This window comes from Peromyscus leucopus, chromosome 3 (genome assembly GCF_004664715.2).
Source record: "Peromyscus leucopus breed LL Stock chromosome 3, UCI_PerLeu_2.1, whole genome shotgun sequence".
NCBI classification, from domain to species: Eukaryota; Metazoa; Chordata; class Mammalia; order Rodentia; family Cricetidae; genus Peromyscus; species Peromyscus leucopus.
In genome coordinates this window covers 126,658,680-126,684,904 of record NC_051065.1, presented here as the reverse complement: position 1 = coordinate 126,684,904, position 26,225 = coordinate 126,658,680, and the positions used below count along the sequence as shown (strand labels likewise).

Below are 26,225 nucleotides of genomic sequence, written 5' to 3'. Positions count from 1 at the left end.
AAGCATACCTAATTTAAGTGCATTTTACCAAACCACCACCAACAAAACCTAAAATAAACAAATAAGCAACAACAACAGCAAAAAACAAAAGTAAAGATTGAACATCCTTAATCTGAAATCTCAAGTGTTCCAATACCTAAAACTTCTTGAAAGTGGCTAAATTTTGGATTTTGGAGCATTTGTGATTATAGATTTTTGGATTGGGGATAATCCATTGGTAAAGTCTACACAGGTGTTCTAGAATCTGAAAAGAAAATGCTAAAGCCAGAGCCAGTTGAGGGCCCATACAAGGAGATGTCACCTGTGCTATTGGGATGGCAGCGCCACCTGAACATTGGTCACAGTGCTCTGCCTGGTGTTTTCCTGGTCAGAACAGGAAACTTCTCATGGTGTGACTCAGAAGATTTTCCGTACCTAAGATCTTGCCTACCAGACACCGAGGCTCCTCTTTATAATCAAATGGAAATTTAGTTGGTCTTTTTACCTTTTCAAGTAAACACTTGTGGGTGTGGCAAGAGTTTGAGAAATTCAAGTGCTATATGCTTATCTTGCCAAAGCAGTAGGAATCTTTTCTAGATCTTCAGTTTCTTAGGACATTTCAACAGTGATTGGGAATTCCTTTTTTGTCTGTATGAGACAAGTGTGCTAGAGTATTACTGCAGACAGAGAAAAAAACAGCTTGCATGTTTAACAAACTGAGAGTTGGGGAGAGAAGGAGAGAGGGAGGGAGAAAGGGGGGAGAGAGAAAGAGAGAAGGAGGGAGAGAGAACTTTCCTCTCAGGTCTTCATGCATTTATTTACTCAATTAGAAGACCATACTTTCTATTTAATGGCTACTAGTTGTGAATTTCCTTTTCACTCTCTCCCTCTCTTCTTCCTTCCTTCATTTCTTCCTTCCTTTGAGGGTTTCAATGAGCCAGGGCGGTCCATTGCTTCAGAAGTAGAAAACTAGGAGGTAGATGTAAGGGGTTTAGTAGCAGTTCAAGGGTCTGTGCATTGTGATCAAAGGATGGAGACTCTCTCCCCTGGGTCTACACTGTTCTTTTGGTGCCCATGAGCCTTTTTTGATAAAACCCCAGAGCTTCAGTGTTGAGGGGTTGTGGTGGTTCAGAACCACTATCACAGCACCAGGAGGCTCTAAGTAGTAGCAAGTCGTAGGCGGTATCTCTGTAGATATTATGGCAGCTTTGAGGTGGTGGTGTATAATTCCTGGCTAACTATAGTACAATAATGTCCTCCTCGTTTACACTTGTACCAAAATGCAAATTGTCAGATTTGCTTGTTTATGTGGTTTTTACTTTACTCCTCCCTGTGGTAGTAATTCTGGCTCAGCCTTAGATAGTTAGGGCTTTTGACACTGTGATATTTAGATTTTAGAGAAAAGGTCATCAGCTGTCTTTCTGGGCTATTCTGGGCATTTCGTACTATATTTACTTTGGACCTAACTTTTTTTACTCTTGTTCTTTGATTAGCTGTTCCTTCTCTTTGCCTTGGCCTGTCAGCTTGCTTGGAAGCTTTTCAACAGTTCTGCATGTGGATGCCAGTTTTGTTCAACAAATAAGCATTAGAATTTGAGAAGAGCTAGGACATGGGGCAGAACCACTCCACTAATGCCTCTGGTCCTGACCATGGGATTCCTGAAGCAAGAAAGCCAGCTTCCTGTGCCTTGGTGTTTAAGTTGTTTCCTACTAGAGGAGGTTAGCTCTGACCTAGGGTCATGTGGCTTCTGAAGCATTCTTGAAGGTTTTTGATAACTTGGTGGAATTTGAATTGCCTTATTATTTATAAGTTTTGGAAAATTGTACAATGTATTGTTTGCTCAGACAGGTGAGACTTTGAATTGTCCTAAGAAAATCCATTGTGTAAGAACTGGCTACCAAAGACAGAAGGTGCCAAAGGATTCAACAAATACTCAGATCCAGGACTGTGCAAAAATGCAATTATCAGTGACTCATGGATGGAAGTATGCCTTGAGCTATAAGACAGGTAGATCCTCATACTCTGAGACAGAGGGAAGTTTATAGGATGAGCCAGGCAAACATAGCCATGGGCAACTGGAATGCATCTGGACTTTCTCAACAAGCAAAAAATAGTAGTAGAGGAGCCAGGCATGGTAGTACACACCTGTAATCAATACTTGGAAGGCTGAGGCAGGAGGATAGTGAGTATGGGGTCAGACTGGCTTATATAATAAGACACTGTCTCAAAATGACAACATCATCCTGTTACTGGGCTGTGTGTGTGCAGCCCAGATGTAGAAAGTTTACCTGGCATGCTCAAGGCCATCAGTTTGGTCCCCAGCAGCAAAGGAAAAAATTGTATATTAAAAATTATATACATAAGTAATGAAACTATTAGTATAATAATATCATCTAAGAAGTAGCATATGTGTCAATGACTGGCACAAAAACCTCAGCTGAGGTCTTTTATTTTTTGGCTTTTGAGACAGAGACTCACTGTGTAGCCCAGGCTGGCCTCAAACTTACAAATTTCCATCCTCAGCTTCCTTCTTTGCTGGGATTACAAGTTTATACCATGTTGCCTGCTTGACCAATTATCTTTTTAATTTTTTTTAAAGATTTATTTTTATTTCATGTGTATGTGTGTTTTGCCTGTGTGTATATAAGTATGCATACCATATATGTGCCATGTAGGTCAGATGAAGGTTTTGGATACCCCGGAACTGGAGTTACAGATGGTTGTGAGCTACCCTGTGGATGTTAGGGACTGAACCTGAGTTCTCTTTAGCTCCTTGGCCAATTATTTTAATGACTATGTTTATTCTGTGGAGCTTGGGATACATGCCAGGGTCTCAAGCAGAATGGTAGATACTGCTAGGATGGTGCATTTGTGACAAGCTGGGTCTTTACTGTGTTCTGTATTGGTTTTATCAGTGGCCTCTCACTCACATTGGGCCTCCCTGAGGTTGGGCAAAGTTGACACCAGAGCACCAAGCAGGAAATGATAGGAGTGGCAGGCCTCCAGTCATGAGCCTTCTCACAAGAGAAAACAGCACACCCCCAGCCCACAGCACCCTTGGCCATATGGCCTGGAAAACAGCAAGCTCTCCTTTGAAGGCTGTGAGTGAGGGCTGGGTGTTGTTTCTCAGTCTGTGGCCTGGCCTAATCTCAGGAGGTGAGGTTCTGCTCTCCAGACCGGATGTAATGAGTGGTTCTTGTCTTTTGTCACCTCAGGAAGTTATTCTCTTTAAGGCTGGCATGAACCAGAACTAACTTGGTATTTTTCCTAGAGGAACTACAGAGTTAATTTCCTGCCAGCCTCTGGTCACAGCATTTTTGTCAACCAGTTAGTACTTAACCTTGTTTTATGTGTTTCTGTTTAGACACTATTTAATAGTTGAATCATTAACATTGAGTACACGGCCAAGTGCATTCTGACACAAGCCTGCACAAAGCTCGGCTAAAACACATATTGTTTGTCCCCTTGGTTTCTCAACTTTCTTGACTTAGGGATATCAGGCAGCCTTTCAGCACCAAACTTGGTGCTTTGAAATAGTAAAATCTTCAATGAAAAGCACACCAGTGTGAACAACTTCAGGATACACCTTGGGAAGGGAATTTCACAGCATGAGGGCAAACCTGAACTAAAAGGCAGAGCCTCCATAACCTGGATATACATGTGGGCAATCAGTGATGGCCATATACCCCACCTCCCCCAACCTAGAATAGTAGTTTTGGGTTGCAAAATGTTAGTAAGACATGTGAGTAAAGTGACCCCAGTTGTTGGGCATGAATCACCCTCCCCCAATAGTCCAGTTATACAGGTCATATGGTTGAGGCACAGATGCAATCCCCCCTAGAAGCTAGCTAAAGGTTGTGAAAGGAAATGACATTCCATCCCAGATCTTATCTTACTTAAATTGTTTCCTGCAGATTAACCATTCATTTCACCAAAGGTTTATCATGGAGCCTCTGTATGAGAAACTGGGTCAGGGGCTTTGGAGCATGCAGAGATAAGCAGAACACAGAGCCTTTGTCTGTTGGAGAGAAAAACATGGACATGTGTTTCTGTTCTGATTCCTACAAGAAAGGGTAAAATGTGCATTGACAAAAACAAATGCTTTAAAGACATAAGGGAGGTGGGATTGTGCCCCAAACCTGCTCTGTTCTGTAGCATAACTTGAATTTAGCCTGAGCCTTGAAGGATACATTTGGAGAACAGAGAAGCAAAATGGACTGAAGATGAGGCAAAGTTAAGGGCAGTTCCTGACAGAGGAAGTAGCATGAGCCAAGGCCCTGAGGCAGGAGCTCATAGAAACATGTGCTGCGAGGCTCTGGCCACAGGTCTGAGACCATAACAACAAGGTGTACTGGGAAGGACTGTGGAGAAACAAGGTGCCATTTTACTGGAATTTTCTTCTCTGGCCACCAGTAGATGTGACAGATTTCTTAGAATAAGGGTATTATGTGACAGCAGTTAGCAGCTTCTAAACTCTGTAAATATATGTGCTGTTAGTACTTAGACTAAGTACTCATTACAGCTTCTTTTTTTAAGGTCAGTGCTTTTAGTGTTACAGCTTATAGATGAAAAAATAGAAAGCACAGAGATGTCAAGTAACTTCCTCAGAATTCACAGCAAGTCTTAATAACTCTATTCACTCTATTCTCTAACTTGGGATTAGTTTCTGGGTGTTCTAAGCTGCTTGCAGAGTATTCTGTGTATGCTGGTGTGTACATTTGTTTAAGATAAGCCCTAAGCTTTAGCTGTGCAGTCCCCAGTGTACACAGTTCCCTATCTAAGGACTTGGCCTCTGCTTTTGATGTTGTACTTCCCAGAAAAAAAGGAAACGTCCAAACAATCTATGGGAACTCTTAGACCTGAACACCAGGCTGTTCCTGGTGAGGGACAGATATACATACAGTGAATACTTTCCAAGGTAGACCAGATGGCAAGTCCTTGAAATTTGAAGTCATTGAAAAGGCAGGGAACTTGCCTCTAATTAGCAAAAATTATTCTTCTAATCTTAACAAAGCTAAGTAAGCTAGGATCTTGTTTTAGGAGAATGCTTTGATGATCTTCTGCGCTCAACTAGACCAGCTTGTATGCTACAATTACAAACTGGATATCCCCTAACTTGCATGAGACTGGAAATTCCTTGGAGCCAAGGAATCTAAGACAGGGCCCAGAATGAATGAGGGAGTCTAAAGAGCTGCCCCATTTATATAGCTTCAGCAAGTTAATACCTTGTTCCAGTACTTTAAATATTAGTTTTAAATGTGTATGTGGCTAAGATATTGTGTCATGAAAATGTTATGTTAGAAGGAGAAAGCTAGATTCCCTACTTACAGTTTATTTTTCTTTATGTTTTCCTGGTCTTTGCTTTCTTATTTTCTTATTTTTAAAGAATCAAAGGTATTCTCTTATGTAGACTTAATGTTACTATACAATAAAAATTCAATCATGTCATCTGTTGATAACTACTATGATGGCTATTTTGGTTGTCAACTTGACTACATCTGGAATTAACTAAAACCCATGCAGTTCAGTACACCTGTGAGGGATTATTTTCTTAATTAAATCATCTGAAGTGGCAAGACCCATTTTAATCTGAATCTTTTGAGGTAGGAAGATCCACCTTTAATCCAGATCTTTGTGAGGTGGGGCATGGAAGAAGGAAGCTTGCTCTTTGCTGCTTCTCTTGCTCTTGCTGGCAAGTCCATTCCTTCACCAGCATTAGAGCCTACTTCTTTAGGATTCCAGTATATACTGAAGACCAGCTGAGATATCCAGTCTTGTGGGCTGACCAACTACTGGATTCTTGGACCTTCCATTGGTAGACAGCCATTGTTGGATTAGCTGGACCACAGCCTGTAATCCATTCATTATATATATTAGAGAATAAATACAATTCACCCTATAAGTTCTGTTCCTCTAGAGAACCCTGATTAATACAACTACTCAATCATATTATATACTGTCTACATTTAGGTTTTTCCTAGATGTTATGAAAACACCTTCTACCTAAGTTTTGTTTATCTTTGTGGATTTGATCAAGGATTCAGTCAGAGATTGCGAATAGCAGTTGGCCTTCATGTCTCTGTAGTCTCCATTATGACCTGTCATGTCTTTCTGCCTTTTTAAATTAAAAATTAAATACACACACACACACACACACACACACACACACACACACACACAAATAGATGTTTACTTCCAAAGTTGTCTAGTAGAACTTTCTGTAACCTAAGATTCATTTGACTGTTGCTGTTCTTGTAGTGAGATTCAGGTTTAACATTGCAGGGCAGTCTACACTGCTTCTCTTGAAGGTGTATGATGTTGGCTAGGTGGTTTTCCACTTGAGGGTGACTCTTGGACCACTCGTGTATCCTCTTCCCTGACAGCCCTTTGCCCAGTGACTTTAGTGTCTATTTCTGATTCTTATGTGAATGAAATTTCTATGTTGCAATATGATACAAATGGAAGTTCTGGTGCCTCTTTACTGATAAAAAGTGTTTCTCATCCCATACCCTATTTGGGAAAACTAAGACCCCAAAGACTAAGCAGATATAACTAACCACTGGGACACCTGGCGTGCTATCTCTTCTTCTGTGAGAGTAGGCTTATGGGAAAGTTTTATAGGTGTGTGTGTGTGTGTGTGTGTGTGTGTGTGTGTGTCTGCTCTTTTTATTTTAGAAGAGGTTTTTTTTTAAGCTTAAAATGTGGATACTGAGGTAGATGAGAATACAAGTTGATCACCATTCTGATTCCCTTCTGAACAGAGAATGTTAATGAGATTAGTTTTCTCTCCAAAGCCTCAAAACTGGAGAAATGCCCTAAGTGTCTCAGAAGTAGTTTCTTTATCAAGTGTATTATACTGAAATAAAATGGCATTAAATCCACGAGGTTCGTTTGAAAGATAGGGTAAGATGGAAATTGTTTAGCAAGGGGACTTCTTGATCTAGGCTAATCATCTTCTAGGGAATTTATCCAAGGGCTTTTGCACCCATTGGCTGAAGATGGGCTCGTTCATTCAGCAGTGTTATCTGATGGGGACTTTGTTTCTTCTGAAAGCTGACCATTGTTCTGTTTGCTGGGGACTTAAGGGGGTAGCAGGAAAAGACTCATGGCAAGCAGTGCAACATAAAACCCAGCTGTCATCCTGGAATTAGATACATGTGCTATGTAAATTCTTCACTTGCAGTTCACAATGAAACAGTGTGCTTTTGAACAAATTGATTATCCTTCCTAACAATATCCATCTTTAATATTGAAGCTAGAGCTTTAGCATTCTCTAGGTATTTAGTTAGCATTGGCTTCATTTTTATTCTTATATCTTTTGGGGGAGTTTTAAACATAGTCTCTCTATGTAACTGGCTATCCTGGAACTGATGTGTAGACCAGGTTGGCCTCAAATTCACAGAGATCTGCCTGCCTCTGCCTCCCAAGTGCTGGGACTAAAGGTGTCTGCCAGCATGCCTGGAAGATGTTGTTCTTGTGTCTAAATAGCTTTGAACTCATGCCTGCTCTTGAACCATGAATTTGTATTTTATTCTTAAAGTCTTGAAAAAAAGATTTTGCCCTTGTTTATTGACAGATCACCCCACACACCTTTCTGGGGTTCTTTTCATAGGTGATTACTGTGATATGGTCACATTAACATGGCATGCTTGTGTTTGCAGAGAGTTGAATAACTTTTAAGTTTGATCAATTTTTATGCTATATTCAAGATTATTACAGTATTATGAATTCTAGAATATGATTGCATAAGTTATACCCCTCTAATTTGAGCAACTGAACCTTCATTTCAAGGTTGAGACACACTTGAAGGAATGGTTTTAGTTTTCAGTCATAAGGTAATAGATCCTAAAATCTATTGATTAATGAAATTATCATGTTCCTAAAAATTATAGTAACTCTACAGGAGACTTGAGGGTTCAGCCAACCTCTTTTTTCCCCAATGACCACTTGCAGTTCATGCTTACTCTTTTTGCTACTTGCTGTGGCCAGATCCACCCCTTCCCCACAAATTTGGCACTGTTGGACTTACAGCATACTGGACTAAAATGGATGAGGAATGCTAGAATATTTCCTATTGCTGAATTCATTGTCTTATTTCTGGTATATGACATGCTACATAATTCCAGAGGTTAGAAGGAGTACAAGGAAACCAGAAATCTTACTAAAGAAGTGGTCTTGTTCTTCTGTATAGGTGAGGCATAGACCTGGTGAAAATGGTAGCTCCTGCCCAGTAATCCCCGGTTGTTTGTTTTGTTTTGTTTTGTTTTGTTTTTTCCCCTTAATAATCACAGATCTCTGTTATCTGTGTCTTATCCCAGCAAATTACTTTGACTTGAGCTGAAAATATACTTGTTGAATTCAGAAGGCTGAACTCATTCTTAGAAAACTTAGGTAGTATTTTGCTTCCTAAATAGTATCCCTCCCCGCTTCTTTTTGCTGTCTTTTGCTCCATTGTGTCTATTTTATGTGTGTTTTACTCATTCTTCATTAACTCATACCCTCATTTCCAGAAGGCAGTATATATCCCACTAGCCTCCCACCATGGCAGGATGGTTTGGGCTGTGCTTCCAGCAGGTATTGAGCAGGTTTGGAGCTACCACTGGTGATCATGGTTCCAACATGGAGACAGCAGTTCTGATGATCCGTGGTACCAGACTGCTTCAGGCATACTTGTTCTCAGGTGTCCCAGCATGCTGGTTGTAAGTGGCTGGTTCAGAAGGAATGTGAAGATTGGAAACTCCACCTATGTGTTCCTAGTCTTGATTTCCTCATTTGTGAGGCAGAGGAGAGAACAACACACACCACCTCTTAGGGACTGTCAAACAAGGGGCTTCAAAAAGTTTAAAAGTCTGGGAATGTCAGGCGAACTCATTCCTGAGTCATTCTTGGGGTTGGATTCTGTTGCCTCTAAGAGAATGTATCTTTCTTGCTGCCTTCTGGTGCCAGCTGGTGGTGGCCTGGCTAGGGTGTTCTCTCCTTAATCGGGAGAAGACTTGTGTCCTCAGCCAGTGGAAGATCCACCGAAAGTTCAGACAGAATACACTATATGAGTGAGAAGCATCCTCCTGCTGAGCGGATGGCACCGGGGAGGTCTCCATGGAGCTTTGAGCTATCTGGCTTATCTCCTGTTGAGAAAACAAGAATGAATTAGATGCATGTAGCGTCAACAGTAGTGGGCTTGCTGTCTGCTCCCTAACAGGACCCAAGCCCATTTGCCCAAAATAGCCCAACTACAGCAGAGCTTCTAGACCCATTGTCTTGGACACACATACAACCATTTTATGTGGTTGTTGGTTCTACTTGCTATTCCTACCCTCATCCCTCCCTCCATGATCCTTGGTGTCTTTCCTGTAGCTCCACCCTCTCTCCTTTCCTGGGTATCATCTTCCTCCCTTGTCCTAGTCTCCTGGGGCTCACGTTGCCTCAGAGCAGATAGTGAGGCTCCACTGTCCAACCCTCTCTTCCCCAGTCCTTCCCCTTGCTCTCCTGGGAGGCTTCTCTGTGCTCACCACAACTTCATCTTTCTGTAGCCTTGGAGGATTCTCTAAGATCTGACAGATATCTTCATTTCCTGGTGTTTTGTGCTTGGGCAAGTCTTGACAAATGTCAAGGAGTGGAGGGGGAGTACGGGTCAGGTGGACGTCTTTGTTCTGAGTAGATTCAGGGAGTGCATGACCATCATGTTGGCTACCTTTTTCTTTTTCTAGAAATGTCTCGAGTTTCTGTACTAGGTTATCCAGTTTGCAGAGAGTTAGTTTTGTCCTATCTTCTGGCCACTTATCCATCCACAGGTGGTGGCCATTTAGATCCATATTAGCTAGAGAGTCTGCATGGTCAGACCTCACATCAGTATCCCAGGCCAGGGTGATGCTTAGCTTGCAGAACTGCTCTGGGTCACCCTCCATCTGATCTCGTTTCCGGAAGAGTCTCCTTACACTCTCTGTCCCCCAGGTACCTTGGATAGGAGGAAGGAAGTGGATGGAAGAATCCATGGAGGCTGCCTCCTCACAGGAGAACATCTCCTCATAGGAAAACGTGTTCTCAGGGGGGTAGTGGCCAATCGAGAGGCTCTGGTAAGATTGGCATTCGGAAGCAGAGTCCTCTGTGCTACTGTAGTCACTGCTAGAGGGTGAAGTTGTCATGGTGCTGAGCCTCCAATCTCATGTCTTCCTTGACTCAGGGAACTTCAGAAGGAAAAAATTAATACATGATATTGGAGAGGGAAGAGAGTCGTGTGAGCCATCCCTTTTCTATGGAACTATCCCACTCCATACAGTACAGTCCATCTGTTTGTACTCTCTGCCTCTGTAAAAGCATTTCACAGTGTGACAACAACCCTCTGGGCATCTCTTCTTGGTACCTCTCATTCGCTTGACAGTATTTGAGAGAACGTGTATCATAAAAGAAAAAGGAAAATTGAAAATGACAGGAAAGTGTGGATGGAGTTCAGTATGCTTTTGGTCCACAACCCTGAGGTCAAAGAGACCAATTTCTTGATAAATACATGTATCTGTGTACATATGTACATACGTACACATATCCAAATACATGTGGTTCTCATCAACAGAAATTTACTATTAAATTTATAATAATATATGGCTACTCTGTATTCTTAACTATTTTCTTATTAAATAGCCTATTAATATTAATATTTAATTTTAATTACATAGCCAAGTAAGATCAATTTCTTACTAAATAGCTTATTAATAATCCTTAGCTTAGATGACTAATGACCATTAGATTACTTAAGTCCATTACAGGGTGAGTGGACCAGAGATCACAAATACATAGTCTTATAATAGTTGATACCAGACTGCTTTCTGGACAGGTGACTGCCATTCAAGCACCCATCCTCCCACTGTCTAATAGTATGTTTATTCTGCATTTTCCATGATCCCCCTGTAAATAGAGCTGGAGGACCACACACACACACTCACACATGCCCATGCCTCTGTCATTCCCTGATGAGGGCTGCCCACATGAGACAGGCGCTTCCAGCTCCCGAGACAAGTGGGGGTGTCAGAAACCCTTCAGGGTCCACATCTTAGTGATATAAATCCCAACTGCTTCTGAGAAGTTTGCGTTCCAAGACCGTTGGTTACCATGGCAACAAAGGAACCGAGTTTATGGTCAGAAATATGTAAAGGGACAGGACCAACCCTTCAATTCCAGAGTATTCTGTGCATATATCGTAGCAGGCTGAACTCTACTCATTAGAATCAATCAGTTCCGTAAGATTTTTCCCAAATGTTTTCCTCCCCTAAGATTGCAGTTAAGGTTCACCACATGTCACACTTAGGTTTTCACCACTGGACTGGCTTCCATTTCTAGGTTCTGTTAAATTAGATTGCTATGGGTGTTGGTGGCATGATATAAGACACAGGCCTAGCTGGAAGCAGGAGAAGCACTTTCCTCTGCTGTCCAGAAGATACGACTTAGCAAGGCTCTCAGACTGCCCCAACTTTACCAGCTACTGGGGACCACTTAGCTGTGTGCTGGGTCTTGTGATAAGCCCTTTACCCAGTTCTGCGTTATCCTGGAAGGAACATGGGCTGTAACCATTACTGTTTTTCTGAAGAGTCAAGGTGGGAGTGGTTCTGTGCATGTTCACCTTCCCAGACCATATCCTGGAGAACCTGAATTCAGACAGGCTATGCTTCAGGCACTAGTCTCTAGCCTCTGCACATCCTGTCTCTGGGGAGGTTCTCCATGCACCTCCTCCTTCCATCTGGGTAAAGTGATTCAGTCCACAAGCAAAACCATGTCCTGGTTCCTCAGGGAACCGCATGCTCCAGGAGACATGTTAGTGCTGCAAGTGCCCTACACAAGGACCACATATGATACAGGGAAGGTTAAAAATAAGCCTCAGGCTTCTTCCTCTGCTTTGACTTTTGCATTCCAGAACACTAGGTACTCTCAGCAGGCTTTCCTTTTATGTACCTGAAGAGGGGATAAGGCAAAACTGTGCTGCTCTGCCCCTCATGAACATAGGCCACTGTGAACCAAATATGAGCAGTGGAGAGGAGAACGTTGTCCTGCAAACAGGAGAGCTTCAGGGAGAGAGCCCAGAGAAATCTGGAGTTTTTATTTTTACCCTCCCTTGCTCTCTTGTGTCCCACCTCCCTCCCCACTCTCCCTTCTTCTTTCCTCCCCTTTTGCTTCTCTCTTTCCACACATGTACACACATATATACACACACATTTTCCCTCATTTTAAATGTACAGTTCAGGTTGTGAAAGTCCCTGAAACTGACTTTATTTCCAGCCTCCAAGAAAAAAAAAAGATAGCCATGACTATTAGTGTTATATATATATATATATATATATATATATATATATATATATATGTATATATATGTGTGTGTGTGTATATATATGTGTGTGTGTGTGTGTGTGTGTGTGTGTGTGTGTATATATATATATATATATATATATATTCAGAGTCTTAAAAAGCCATCATAAAATGTCAGTGACTCATATCCCCCTTAGGATGCCCCTCTGTCAGTTCTACGTGACACCCAAGCTTTTGTCTCCAGTCAGTCAGGGGTTTGGGGTCTTCAGCAACAATCCATTGTGTTAGTTTCTTTTCTGTTTGTTTGTTTTTTGTTTTTCCAGACAGGGTTTCTTAGTGCAGCAGCCCTGGCTGTCCTGGAACTCACTCTATAGACCAGGCTGACCTCGAGCTCACAGAGATCTGTCTGCTTCTGCCTCCCGAGTGCTGGGATTAAAGGTGGGCATGCCCCACCACCGCCTGGCTCTGGTGTTAGTTTCTTAATTGCACTTGCTGGCCTGGCTTATTTTGTACTAAGACAGTGTAGCCTGACTTTCTCTTGAAGCAAGACCACCCATCATCAAACTTGAGATTTTAACAGTGATAATGTGCTGTGAACTTGAAGAAGTTTGGGCCACAAGCCAGCAATAGTAGTGACTGGGAACTGGAACACTTCCTAAGATCCCTTGACTTGATAGGACTTGAAACCTAAATTTGTAGAGAAGGAAGCTTCTGATTTGATGGTTATAATTTTTGTGTCAATTTGACTGGGCCGTGGAGTTTCTAGTTTTGTGGTTAATATTTTTCTGGGTGTCTGGATGAGTTTAGCCTTGGATCTGGTGGGCTGAATAAAGCAGGATGCCCTCCCCTGTGGGGCCTGACTAGGACAGAAGACTGTAAAGGAAAGTTTGAGCTGCTCAGCTGTCCAGGAGTGGGATGTCGGCTTCCCTTTCCCTGTCCTTGGATGGGGTGTAAACACTTTCAACTCTCCTGCTTCTCAGGTCTCCAGACTCAGACTACAGCTTTACTGGTCACCATCTTGGGTCTCTAAATTACAGATGGCAGATCTCGGACCTTCTCAGCAATTCCTTGTAACAAGTCTCTTTTTGTGTATTAAGATCTCCTATTGTTTCTGTGTCTCTAAAGAAAGCAGGCTATCCACTTATTTTGCTGTTTTTGAAATTAATGTAGTATTTTAGCTGGCCATGTAGTACATACCTGCCCTTGGGAGATGAAGGCAGGAAGAATGTATGTAGCTCAGGCTGACCTTGAAGTTGTGATCCTCTTGCCTGAGCTTATATGGGATTACAGCTCATTTATATATATATAAAACCTGACAGTTGTGTGCCTATCAAATTCCAGGCCCTATGTCCTGCCACTTGTAGCAGCAATGTTTATTTATTAAACTAATTTATTTGATGTATGTGTGTGCACCACATAGATGCCAGAGGGTCTTGGTCTTGTAACTAGTGTTATAGATGGCTGTGGGCCTCCTGATGTAGATCTTCGAACTTAACAGGAGTCCTCAGCAAGAGCAGTAAGTGCTCTTACCTGCTGAGCCATCTCTCCATCCCTGTTCTTAACATGATTTTATTCATCTGTAAAACAGAGATAATGCTATCCTCCTTGGTGAGATTTTGAGGTGATTGGAGATTACATGTAGGATGTTTGATACAGTTTATTTTCATTCCATGATTAAGCACACAAACCTCTCCCTCTGCCTTGCATTGGCAGCGCCACCCTCCTCTGGAAGAAAAGGATGTATTTTATCCTAATATTTCAGATATACATACCCCGGTTATGTATCAAAATCATGTGCATTTATTAACTATAATTCTGTTTATGTGATGGTTGCCTCTGAAAAAGCATGGTGGATGAAGGTTCAAGTTAGTGTCTGCTCCTGCCAGCATGGCACCAGACCACAAAGCCTGAGACTACGGGGGTCACAGTAGAGGAATTCCCAGAGTTGGTGTCCATACCCAGTCTACTGCCAGCATGGGAGCCGCTGTGGAAACTTCAATTTTGAGTGTATTGTGCCATCGAGAAGAAAGAACCAGAAGGAATCTTTTGGGTAGGAGGGAGAAAAGAGTGTTACCTACCCTGAACACTCGGGCAGTGGTGATGGCTGACAGTTCTCCCTTTGGCAACATTCTAATTTGGATGCAGAAATGTTTAAAGGGGAAGACTGGGAGGATGTAGGCTCCCCAGGAAACAAGAAGCCAAAGAGTGGAAGTTCCTTAAGAGACTAGCAGCAAAATGCTTAAAATGCAGAAGATCTTCATTCTGTCTAGTCCTCAGGGCGCTGTGAGGGTAAGGGCGGAGATAGGTTTGAAGTGAAGGGAGGGCAGAAATGTCCAAGGTTGACTGTTAAGGAGGAACCTAATTAGAGGCAGAGGCACTGGCACCCAGTTCCCAAGTTAACTTAATAGAAAGTGGGGCTCAGGGCTGGGGATGTAACTCCCAGCCTATGTGAGACCCTCTGTTCAGTCTCCCGCACCACAAAAATACAGCGTCAGGAAGGAGATAACCTACCTACAGTGTTTCCTGTATTTTGGAAAATCAGACATATGGTAAAAAGTATCTGAAAAGTAAGTAAAAATGACTATGAATAGCAGCAGGCAGCATGAATGCTTGTTATAAATAATAATTATTTTCAGTTTAGTTATAAGGGATCCGGAGCAAAGCAGAGAGGGAGCAGACAAGGCTGGGGTGAGTGAGGCAGGATGCCGTTGGCTGACTCTGCCTGTCTCTGGATGTTATCATTGAGTACCACAAAGTCCTCCCTCACAGACCTGCTCCAGCCAGAACACCCTTCTCCTGCTTCCCTCCCACATCTGCTAACTCAGTGCTGTGCATGTCTACCCAGCCTGTTAAAGATAAAGCCTTTTCTACATACACTTCCTGAGGCTAAGAAAAATCAAGCTCTGGGAGGTTCCCCACCTTTGCTTCAGATCTCCCGCAGCATCTGTGAATAGATGCTGTTGTGTGTGTGCACAATGGCCTCCGTTCATTTGAGGATCACCATGCACATCCCTTGGAAGCCAGTTTACTGCCCCAAGTGCATCTGAGGCTGGTTAATGAAATGATACTGATTAACAAATATTATAGATGAGTCTTTTAAAAATCTTGCAAACTTAAAAATGAATGCTAAAAATTATGTTTTAAAAGCTTCCACAAAATGCTTAAGAAAAATTAGAGACTACAGGATAAGTATTTTAAGGGAAGTATTTTAAATCCTCTTAAAAACAAATCTTTCAGGGATACAAGGTAATTAGTAGTTGCCTGGAGCTGGGGCCGGGTGTGGTATTCCCTGCAAATAGGCAAGGTGAAAAACCATCTGTCAGCAAAAGACAATTTGAGGCATAAGTGTGATCATTAACTTTTAATTTCTAATAGGTGCATAAAAATAGGGAAGACACAGGTAAAATTATTTTTGCTGTACTTCAGGTAATTCATATACAATATTGTAATTTCACATAAAATAAATATAAAAGTGTTAAGCTCCTTTGCATTTTCTCAACCAAATCTTTGATGTCTGGTATGTTTTTTTACATTTAAATCATAACTGATTTGGGGCCTGCTCAGTCCTCAGCCCCCATGCTCATACGCATGGTGCCTTCATTGAGCAACAAGGCTCAACAGCTTTGGTAGCAGTTACATGGCTGCAAACATGGTCAGGGTTCATTGGACTGTACATCTTAAAAGGACAACTTTTGCTGTATGTGGATTATATTTCCATTAAAATGTTCTTCCAAAAAATATTCTTGCAAGCCTGCAGTAGCCAATGCATGTTTCTTCCACGAATATGTATTAAAGCTGTTTTCTTAAAATGGGTCCTGGAAATGGGATTTGACAAGTCTGTTGTCAAATTCAAAAGAGGCAAAGTTAGCCACAAGCCAGTAATTTTCATAAACTTCGGGAATATGTGTGGGCGAGTGAGAATGTGTATGTTCGTTTTCTCATGTGTTTCTATCACCCATAGTTTATGTGCATCTTAGTTTAGGAAGGACTAGTGGAGATTTAATTAAAAGGGATTGGCATGTGTTTGGCAAGATAAAGACAGGCACAAATTGCTTCAAGAAGACCCAGTGATAATTTTTGTAAAGAGCTTGTCATTTTTTCTTTCTGTTTTACAGCCATTTCTTTTTTTCCAGTTAAAAATCACTTGTCTCTGACTTTTTTCTGCATCTATTACATATGTTTTGGGGTGACTATTTGACTGGCTGCCTGCAGGTACACAGGGGTGGAGAAAGGTGGAGTTCATGGACATGGAACAGTTGGTTATGAACAAGTTTAACCTTCATGGCTAAGACTGGGATAGTTTTGGGGTGGGACATGCTACACTACTTATAAGTAACATTGCCGGCAATTTGGTAGTTATCTGGATGTCTTCCCTCGTGTCTTGAAATTCCATGTTTCCATTTTGCTGAAGCTTGTAGAAACTCTGACAATTTACAAATGACTTAAATCAAGGAAAGTAAACCAGAAAACACCTTCAAGATGGTCTTATAATACCTGGGGTGAAGATAAAGCTCAGTAACCTTGAAATTTAATCCTGTAAATTTGAACCAGGGAAAACTATGTGATAAGAAAATGAGCCCATAGTTTTCACAGATAAATCTTGAGTGAACACAGGACTTGGTGGTTGTTTTAACCTTCACAACCACAGAGTACATTTGAGAAGTGGGCCACGTGCTAGGTTACCCTTTGGTTTAGTTTAGAGTCTATCCCAGTGTTTTCTTAAACCCAGAGGCAGTTGATCCAAGGTTAATTATCAAGATGAGTTTCATCCACAGCCGTAAAAATTAAATTCCAATGTGTCTTGAAAGTATGGATTCTTGTACCCCATTCCTAGGACTTTCTGGTTAAATAGATGAGGAACAGGACCTTCCGAGCACTTGTGTGTGTTGACACAGGGTCTTCCTGTGTAGCCCAGGCTGGCCTGGGGTTCATGATCCTCCCTTTTGGCTTCCCAAATATACTATACTTAGCTTCCAGGTGATTTTTCTGCTTGTTGATTTCACCTTGAGAAACAATTGGCCTAGAATAACCAGATGTTGTGATGAACTCCAGTAAAAGACAGGATCTCTGTTGTGTGTGTGGAATCAAGGCTGTGTACTCAGAGTGGTACAGCGTAATAGGAACCAAAGAAGCTCGGATCAGGGTGGCAGTGCCACCAGACTCGACTCAGGGCATGGGTAAGATTCGAGTTTGGTGGAGACAAACCTGAGATCTCACAGGAAAGCTGGCATTGGTGGAGAAGGAGGTTTATGTAGATATTTAATGCAGCTTTTAAGTGCCAAGGAGCTCTTAGTGGAGAGTAAAGCACAGCAAATGGATGGAAGCAGACACGAAGGAGACCTGACTGGTCAGTCTGAACTCCAGTGCATTTCCTTGTCATCCCAGGGACTTGTTAGGACACAGTTTTCCAGCCCCACCCTCAAACTTTCTAGTTCAGTAGGTCTGGGTGGAGTCTGAGAATCTTTGGTCTTAATGGATTGGGTGTTTTATGAAAAGTTCAGATTATAGAAGGGAACAAATTACAGTAGCAAAACAGGGAAGGATGATGATTAGTCTGTCACATGATCTTGACTACCTACCCTTTTTTCTTGTGAGACTTCTTTACTCTCAGAGCAACTGGTCTCACCAAAAATATTCTGGGGGTGGGACAGGAATGTGGCCATGGAGAATAGTTTGAAGGTTCCCAGTTTTAGAAGCAGCTTGTAGGCTCAGTGCTTCTGAAACTCTGATCATGATTGCATTTTCCAGTTTTATTTTTGAAAATGTAAATCTAGCGTGTTATATTTTGGCATCAACATATGCCAAAGAGCATTTTAGCACATTGTTCTACAGAAATCTCAACTCTAATACTGAATCCATGACCCTCACCATCAAACTTGTCCTTCTAACTAGTGTTCTTCATAAACAGCCATGGTATCTGCCAGTTCCTTCACACGCCAGGCTGGACATTGTCTTGGTGACACCCCTCCCTCCCTCATGCTTCTGTTATTGCACTGTCTCTCAAGAATCCCTGCAGATTCTGCCTCCCATGGTGCCCTAAATGTCACTTCCCCACTTCTCTGCTTTGCCCTGTCTAGTTCTCAGATGGACTTTTTTTTCTGGGTTCCTCCAGGAAAGCGAGGAGAGTTTTTAGACACATAAGTCATATCAAGTCACCTCTGTACTGAAGGGTCCTTACTGACATCCCTGTTTTTTAAGGTAGACTTTAAATTTTCAAAATGGCCCTGCATGGCATGGTCCTCAGCACTGCCTGTTCCATTTCTTTATACTCCAGTTGTGCTGATTATTTCCTCTCCTGGACCAAATGTATTTCAAACCTTTGAAGTGGTAATCTTAGGTCATTAACACAGGGTATCCATCTCAGTAATATTCATGGGGGTGTGTGGAGTGAATGTGACACTCTGAAATGACATTTTTATTCAGATTGAAGGTGAAAAAATGATACTGAAAATGTGTTACCACTGGTCCATAGAGAGCCCATGCATAACGTGCTGAGTTTCAGCATCTATTGGCCAAGGATGAGGGACCTGCTTCAGGGAGCATCTGTCAGGACAGTGGCCTGACTGCAGTGTCAGCTTGACCTATCTCATAGTGGAAGAACAAAGAGTAATGTCTAGGAAGCCCAGCGATGTGGTAATAGTAATAACTAAGAAAGGCTTTTGCCACAGGTGGTAGAATGGTTCTCCCTGTGACCAGTGAGGCATCGTAACTATCTTGTGAGCCAATGTGGTTGGGATTTTGCTTCTCGCTAACAGCTGTGGGTTGTAGTTGAAGATCAGGTGTGCTTTACAGTCTGGAAGGCCCCTAGCTACTGGCACTGTCGGTCCTCAGCCTGCTGTGACTTTACCACTTGGAGGGCCTCCAACATGCCAGGAACAGCATTCTTTGATCTGGCGTGTTTGCTCTTGTGGAAATGGCTGAAAGTATTTGAGACCTGGCAGCAGGAGAAGTGGGCGGAGGCCCAGTTCTCTCTAGTCGTGAGTCATCCCAGGAACATGTAAAGTGGATATTTTCTTCATCGGTTTCGATGTTGATAGAGTGCTGTGTGTTGGTCTTTATGTGAGCCTTGATCCAGTTAGCCTTACAGGGACAGCTGGACTTGATTTGGAGTCTTCCCTAAACCAGAAAAACAATTATAAGTTGATTGAATTTTGTCCCTTTCTAGACCCCACAGAATGTCATGGTGCTGTTTCTAGTCAGCACCACTCTTGGTCTCTGTTTGGGGAAACGTCTAACACAGTCTAAGCTCTCGGGGTTTAGAGTGGAGCTTGTCACAGTCTTGCTTTGCTGCTTGTTGTCCTTGACGCCTTGTTTTGGCCCCATCTTTCTTAGATATTCCCATCATCCACAGGAGCCTCTCTTGGCTGTGCACTTTTGACATTTTCAGCTTTCCAGTGCTCTGGATGGACTGTTTATCCCAAGAGATAACAGCTGCATTTTCTGGCAGGTCATTCAGCTGTTTGGATGCTGTCCGGTGACTCCGTCAGAGATGTGGGTTGTCCTCTGTTTCTCCTCTGCACTTTTCCTTGTCTCTGAATGTTCAGGGTATCTGCCAAGTCCCTCTCTCTGCAGCTCTTGGCTTCTGCCACACTCTACACCTCAGTTAAATCTTTAAATGCACCTCATTCTTCATTGCTAAGTGTGTGGTGTGTTGGTGTCACCAGTACATACCATCTCAGTCCTGGCACCAAGATAATAGCCATGTTTTGTTTGTCCATGCAGGGACCAGGCAAAATTAAAACTTTTCTCTCCTCTGTTATGTTAGCCATGTTTTGTTTTCCCTGACAAATATTCTAAAATACCATTGTCTTCTAATAAAACCGCCATGCCTGCCAGAAGTTGATTTTGGAGGAATGGATGACATTCCTCCCTGTTAACATCACTTGTCATCCAGGCCACACTAGGCCTGTGGCAGTGAGGAGGGAAAGGGAGCCAAGAGTCCTTTCTGCGTGTATAAAAGGCTGCAGTGACCATTACTGTTAAGGTGAAGTAGAGTATTGAAACCTTTCTACTAAGCAGGAGTGCACGCATTTCCCCAGACGGAGGTCACTTATCAGTTGCTTTGCTTGACAGTCACTCACTTTCTACCCCTGCTGAATACTTTCTAAACTAGGTATTCTCCAGTTGACGATCTTAGGTTAGCTTGGATTCCCACCCTGCTTCTCTCCGTTCCCTAGGAGAAAGTTACTTCTTGGGGAATTCTCCCCTGGAACTGGAGTCAGCATGCATATGCTTTCCCTGCTGGCTTATTTGCTGCTACGATGAAATTTAATGGATGACAGTCATTTTCTCTGCCACTTTCAAAATGGGCAGTTTGCTTGGTTAAAATGAGCTAGCCAACCCCAAAGAAGCAAGCCATGTAGTGTAACAAAACTGATATGCAAGATGCTTAGCCGTCACGGATGGCCTTTAAATGCAGGTTTCCTCCCTTGTGTGCCTCCTATCAGAGCTTAGATGAGAGGACATCTTTAAAATTCTACCCGGAGCCGGGTGGTGGTGGTGGTGGTGGTGGTGGTGGTGGTGCACGCCTTTAATCCCAGCACTCGGGAGGCAGAGGCAGGCGGATCTCTGTGAGTTTGAGGCCAACCTGGACTACAGAATGAGTTCCAGGAAAGGCGCAAAGCTACACAGAGAAACCCTGTCTCAAAAAAAAAAAAAAAAAAAAAAAAAAAAAAAAAAAAAAAAAAAAAAAAAAAAAAAAAAAAAATTCTACCCGGAAGTTGAAGTATCAGGCCTAGTATATTCTTTAGCTATTTGCATTAGTCCCTCGAGCTGGTCTTTCAGGACGTGTAGTGTAGCATGAACCTTAAAAGGTCTTACTAATAAAAATAAACCTGAAGCCAGGTATTGGGGTGAACGCTGGAAGATCAGAGAAGCAGAACAAGCCACAGCTTCCTCACCTCGCCAGTTCCTCAGCTGATCCTGTTTCCTCAGACTGGAAGCCTCTGAGTCTTCATCCGAATGGATCTCAGCTGAACTGCTTCTTGAAAGCCTGAAGCTTAACCTGCACGAGTTCCTGGTCCTCACGCCTTATATACCTTTCTGCTTCCTGCCATCACTTCCTGGGATTAAAGTTGTGTGTCACCATTCCTGGCTGTTTCCAGTGTGGCTTTGAACTCCCAGAGATCCAGATGGATCTCTGCCTCCTGAATGCTAGGATTAAAGGCGTGTGTGCTACTATTGCCTAACCTCTATGTTTAATATTGTGGCTGTTCTGGTCTCTGACCTCAAGATAAGTTTATTAGGGTGCACAATATTTTTGGGAACATAATATCACCACAGTGTAGGCTGTTCTCTGGTATGGTCCTGCCTGCCCCTGACTATTTCTTTTATTGTAATATAAGATAAACAACTAACACCCAGCTCCTCCCTGCAGGCTGACATCTCTCTTGCCTTCCCCACACCTTTCATACAGCTTTATTCTTTGCACCCGTGCCTGAGGTATTAGCCTTTGAGGTGGCTGCTCTAGGTCCAGGCTTCCTTCCTGTCGTCTGGGAAGACTGTCTCAGCACAGATTTGTACTGTTCAGCTCTCAGTTTCCCTCTCGCCATTGTCTTAGGCTTGGACTTCCCTAACTCTGTACACCAGGAAATGTGATGAGTTGGACAGGAATTCCAGGCTTGGCTGTCTCCCTGCAGACGAGAATCTGGGGTACTTCATGGTTCTAAGCCACTCCTGTGTTATAACCAGACCAATTTGCTTGTCCAGATGGCACAGTTGTCACAGGTGGGTGAAAGCAAGATGCTGCCTTCAGACTTTTCTGTTCATTCTCAACCAGGTGATAACTTCAAACCAGTAGGAAAGTTCAGCCTGATATTTCCCTAGGGGAAATTAAAACAACAACAAACAATTATGACTGGTTTCACTTAAACAAACAATGACTATGTGATCAGATTCATAAGTATTTTTACACTTAATTTGAAGTAGCAGCTTTGAAGATTTATATTCAGTAATCCAAAAATGATTATTTAATTTACTTGAGAAAAAAAAAAAAAAACCCGAAACATCCATGTACTGATTTGGTGGAGGAATTGGTTAATGGAGAGACTTTAAAAAAATTTTAAAGATATACTTTTATTTTTAAATTATGTGTGTATGTGTCTTTGTGTGGGTGTGTGCACATCTGAGTGCAGGTGCCTGTAGAGTCCAGAAGAGACCCTTGAACACCCCATGGCTGGAGCTACAGGGAATTATAAGCTGCTTGATTTGGGGGCTGGAAACTCAACTTTGGTCCTGTTCGAGAAAAATACACTAACCACTGAACCACCTATCTAATCCCAAGTTAAAGGACAGATTTTAAAAATGATTTTGTGTAAGTTAGCTATCTAATACATTCGTGTTGATATGATTTATAAACCCAAGGAATGAACTGCGACTAGGAGAGCCAATTAGAGAAAGCAGTTCCTGGAAAGGAGCCTGGGGGGTGTGATGCCCTCCTCTCATTCAGACTACTCATCACTTCTTCCATTCTTTTGACCTCTGAAGAGTCCATTGTTCAACTCATTTTCCCAAACCCAGGAAGTTAAGCAAGTTATTTTAAAAATTCTTGGAATTATATGCTTAGAGAAAGATCTTGAGAGTGGAAAATGACACTCTGATGTAGCTGAAGTTTTCCTGTGTCCCACCTGGCTCATGGTCAGGGCAAATTTCTCTCACCCACCAGTCCTGCAGCCGCTTGGACCCAAGTAAACACACAGAGGCTTATATTAATTAAAACTACTCGGCCATTAGCTCAGGCCTATCACTGACTAGCTCTTACATTTATACTAACCCATAATTCTTATTTATGTTTAGCTACATGGCTTGGTACCTTTTCTTGGTTCTGCCTTTTCATCTTGTTTCCTCTGTGTCTGGCTGGCGACTCCTGACTCAGCCTTCCTCTTCCCAGAATTCTCCTATCTGCTTGTCTCGCCTATACTGTCTGCCTGGCTACTGGCCAATCAGCATTTTATTTATTAACCAATCAGAGCAACACATTCACAGCATACAGAGCGATATCTACAGCACTCTGATTTTGTGTTTTGTTGCCTTTGGAAGAGCAAAGACAGGATAACATTAAAAAGGCCATAATCATGCCTGCAGTGGGTATGTCCACACCCAGCAGAGGGGTAGAGTAGAACTTGAGGACCAGTTGTGTTAGATTTCAGAAAAGAAAAAAAAAAAAGAATACATGGATATGTCTCTCTCCTCAAGGAAAGAATTTATAGTATTTAATATTACAAAGCCATTGTCTTAAAAATCTAGTCAACCATTGTCATTTTTGTGTATTGATAATGACAGGTGATGGCTTGTTCAGGCCTGATGTCCTCTTCTGGCCTGTATACAACTTTAAATAACAAGTGTCCAATTTTAAATAACAGTCAGGTACAGATATGAAGAAATATTAAATTTATTTGGCTTAATCTCATTTTGCAAAGTAGGAAAAGAAGGCCTGGAAAATAAGCCTGAGCAGTGTGCTCTGTCATGTCTCACATTGCTTAGCTATGTTGTCTTCCACAAGGGGAAGAAAACAAGTGTCCACCTCTCAGGGTTAGAGATCATTCACATTCTAGTTTACTCTGGTGACTACCCCAGACAGCCCAGTGCCTTCTGCTGAGACCTAGGCGCTTTCCCATTGCTGTGGCTGGAGAGATGGCTCAGTGGTTATGAGTACTAGCTGCTCTTCCAGAGGGTCTGGGTTTAGTTCCAGCACCTACATGGAGGCCCACAAATACCTGTAACTCTAGTTCCAGGGTATCTAATGTCCTCTTCTGGTCTGTATACATGGGTACTGTATACATATGGTACATAGGCATACACACACACATAAAGTAAAAATAAATATTTTTTAAAAAAATGTGTCCCAGAATAACTCAGATGTTTACAGTCATTTTATGGGAGAAACCCAAGTTTTCATGAAAGAAAAATTCAGGGTTTAGGAAGATGTCTTGGAGGGTAAAAGCACTTTACTGTGCAGGCTTGATGACCTGAGTTCAATCCCCAGAACCCACAGTGGAGGGAGAGAACCAACTTCCAAGAGTTGTCTTCTGACTTCCACACACATGCCATTGCATATAAATTCCTGCATTCATGAGTGTAGTGCATGTGCATACACATACAGTAAAGAGATAAAAAATAAAACAATTCTCAGAAGACATCTCAACTTTTTCACACCCCACTTTTCTTTCCTATGAAAGGGATATTAAAAGTTGGGGTTCCCTAAATCACTTGGATACTTAGCACTTGAGAAATGCTACTTTCTTTCTTCCTTTCTCCTTTTGTTCTTCTACCACACTTCCCTCTTCTACACCCTACTGCCATTATTGTAGTCATAATCTAAGGGGTAGGAACAGATGAAAACTGCATGTCCTGAACACCTGGGGCAATTGGTCAGGCGTGCCCCATGTCCACAGCACTGGTAGCTGTTGTACAGTTGCCCTGAGAAGAGGTGAGTCCCTGTCAGGTGCACTTTACCCTCCAGGTCCATCATTGACACTAAACTGAGTTTTTAAGATTTTGTTTTACGTGTGTGAGTGTTTGTTTGCATGTATATCTCTGCACCATGTATATGCCTGGTACCCTTGGAGGCCAAAGGAGGCGCTGGATGTTCAGGAGCTAGAGGAGAACCCAGTGACGGTCCTCTACAACAGCAGTGCAGGCTCTCAAGCACTGAGCCGTCTCTCTAGCCTCTGGACTTAGCTTTTTATAGAGTGTGGTGTTGCTTTCAGGATTCTGCACCAAGCTTACTCTAGTGGCCTCTAAAGGAAATGAGTAAGCAAGAGCTGCTTAAATCTATCAACACAAAATTAGTTGCCACCAAATACTCCTAGGAATACTAGCTAGGTGTGGTGGCTCATACCTGTAATCTAGCACTTGGGAGGCTGAGGCAAGAACATTGAAAGTTCAAGACCAGCCTGAGCTATGAAGTGTGTACTGAAGTCCCCAGAACACTCCCACTTCCCCCCTCCAAAAAATGTTAAAGAACAACTTCATGATTATAGACAGTTGGAATGTTGCAGATCCAGAACCATAATCCTAGACTGTCTTTAGTTCCCTTAAGAGCCTAATACTTCTTTGTCTGACCTGTCATCCTCATGACTGTCAGGTAAAACTTGCTAACTTAGTAGACCACTAACCTAGAAGCTAAGAGTCATCAGACATCATCTGGAACCTTAGAATTTCTCCTTCTCCTGCCTCCTTCTACCTGCTATCACCATGAGTGTAAGTGAACTGGCATCAGACCTGTCTTTTGTTCTGCTGTAAAGGCTCACAAGTCGCCTCCAGGGCAGTCCAGTTATTTGGAGCATTGTGAACTCTATGTTCCAAAGCCGTGGCCTCTCAGACTTGACCAGAATAGACTTAGTCCTTGCTCACTTGGAGGTAACAGCTGTCTTTTGCATCAACAATAATGAGACTTTGTCTCAAAACAGCAAATGCAAATCCAAATCTAGTTATACCTGTGCTTCCTTTAGCTCCTCACAGCTCAGCTTCACAATTCACATTGAAAATCCCATCAACAAATAAAGGCCTGGATTTGTTCCCCAGAACCCTGCCTTTCACACACAAAAGTCAAAGAACAGCCCAGTAAGTAAGTACTCGCAGGAACATTTGACAGACAAGACTTTCCCTGGGTGGATGTGGTATCTCCTCAGGGGTGGATATGGAAGTCATGTGCTGAGATGAAGAGTGGGCAGGAACAGGCTGGGGGAGGTTTACTAGGGACTGTTAAAGACAGTGGAGTGTTGTAGGGAGGGACCTGGGATCAGTCGTGATTCCTGTGTACCATCAAGTGCAGGCCAAGGTGGCAAAGCTAGGGCCTTCCTAGGAGGAGTCAGTATTCGCACTGCTACTCTTTAATGGAGGACTGAACCCAGGTGTTCTGAGATGAAGATAATTCCAAGGTGTTTGGTAACACAGCCGAAACTGAACCCCACTGTATCATTTCCTGACCTTATTTTTTTAGAAAACTCTTGAGA

At 42.5% G+C, this 26,225-nt stretch overlaps 2 protein-coding genes across 17 annotated transcripts in view; one reads left to right on the top strand and one right to left on the bottom strand.

The window, feature by feature from the left end:
• Positions 1–26,225, top strand: part of Ppfibp1 (PPFIA binding protein 1) — a 152,190-nt gene that overhangs the window by 52,210 nt on the left and 73,755 nt on the right. The window contains exon 1 of one of the 15 annotated variants that reach the window (XM_028891655.2): positions 21,976–21,996. The exons of the other annotated variants lie outside the window; for them this stretch is intronic. The gene's annotated coding sequence lies outside the window, so the exon portion shown is untranslated. Of the gene's footprint in view, positions 1–21,975; positions 21,997–26,225 lie in introns of those variants that run through there. 15 annotated transcript variants of the gene reach the window in all.
• Positions 8,047–11,278, bottom strand: C3H12orf71 (chromosome 3 C12orf71 homolog). 2 transcript variants are annotated; one of them, XM_037203982.1, is made up of 3 exons: positions 10,917–11,278; positions 9,489–10,163; positions 8,047–9,104 (listed from the first exon to the last, which is right to left on the bottom strand). In XM_037203982.1, the coding sequence occupies exons 2-3, from the start codon at positions 10,119–10,121 to the stop codon at positions 8,859–8,861; spliced, it is 879 nt and encodes a 292-aa protein (XP_037059877.1). In that variant the 5' UTR covers positions 10,122–10,163; positions 10,917–11,278; the 3' UTR covers positions 8,047–8,858. The 2 variants fall into 2 exon arrangements, with proteins under 2 accessions (XP_037059877.1, XP_037059878.1); XM_037203983.1 differs by having other exon boundaries at positions 10,959–11,278.

Bases quoted from the DNA above. Each gene is read 5' to 3' on its own strand.
- C3H12orf71 (XM_037203982.1), bottom strand. From the start codon at position 10,121: ATGACAACTTCACCCTCTAGCAGTGACTACAGTAGCACAGAGGACTCT. The intron at 9,105-9,488 runs GTGAGCACAGAG...TTTTCTCAACAG, and splicing joins TACAGAAAGATGAAGTTGTG to GAGATAAGCCAGATAGCTCA.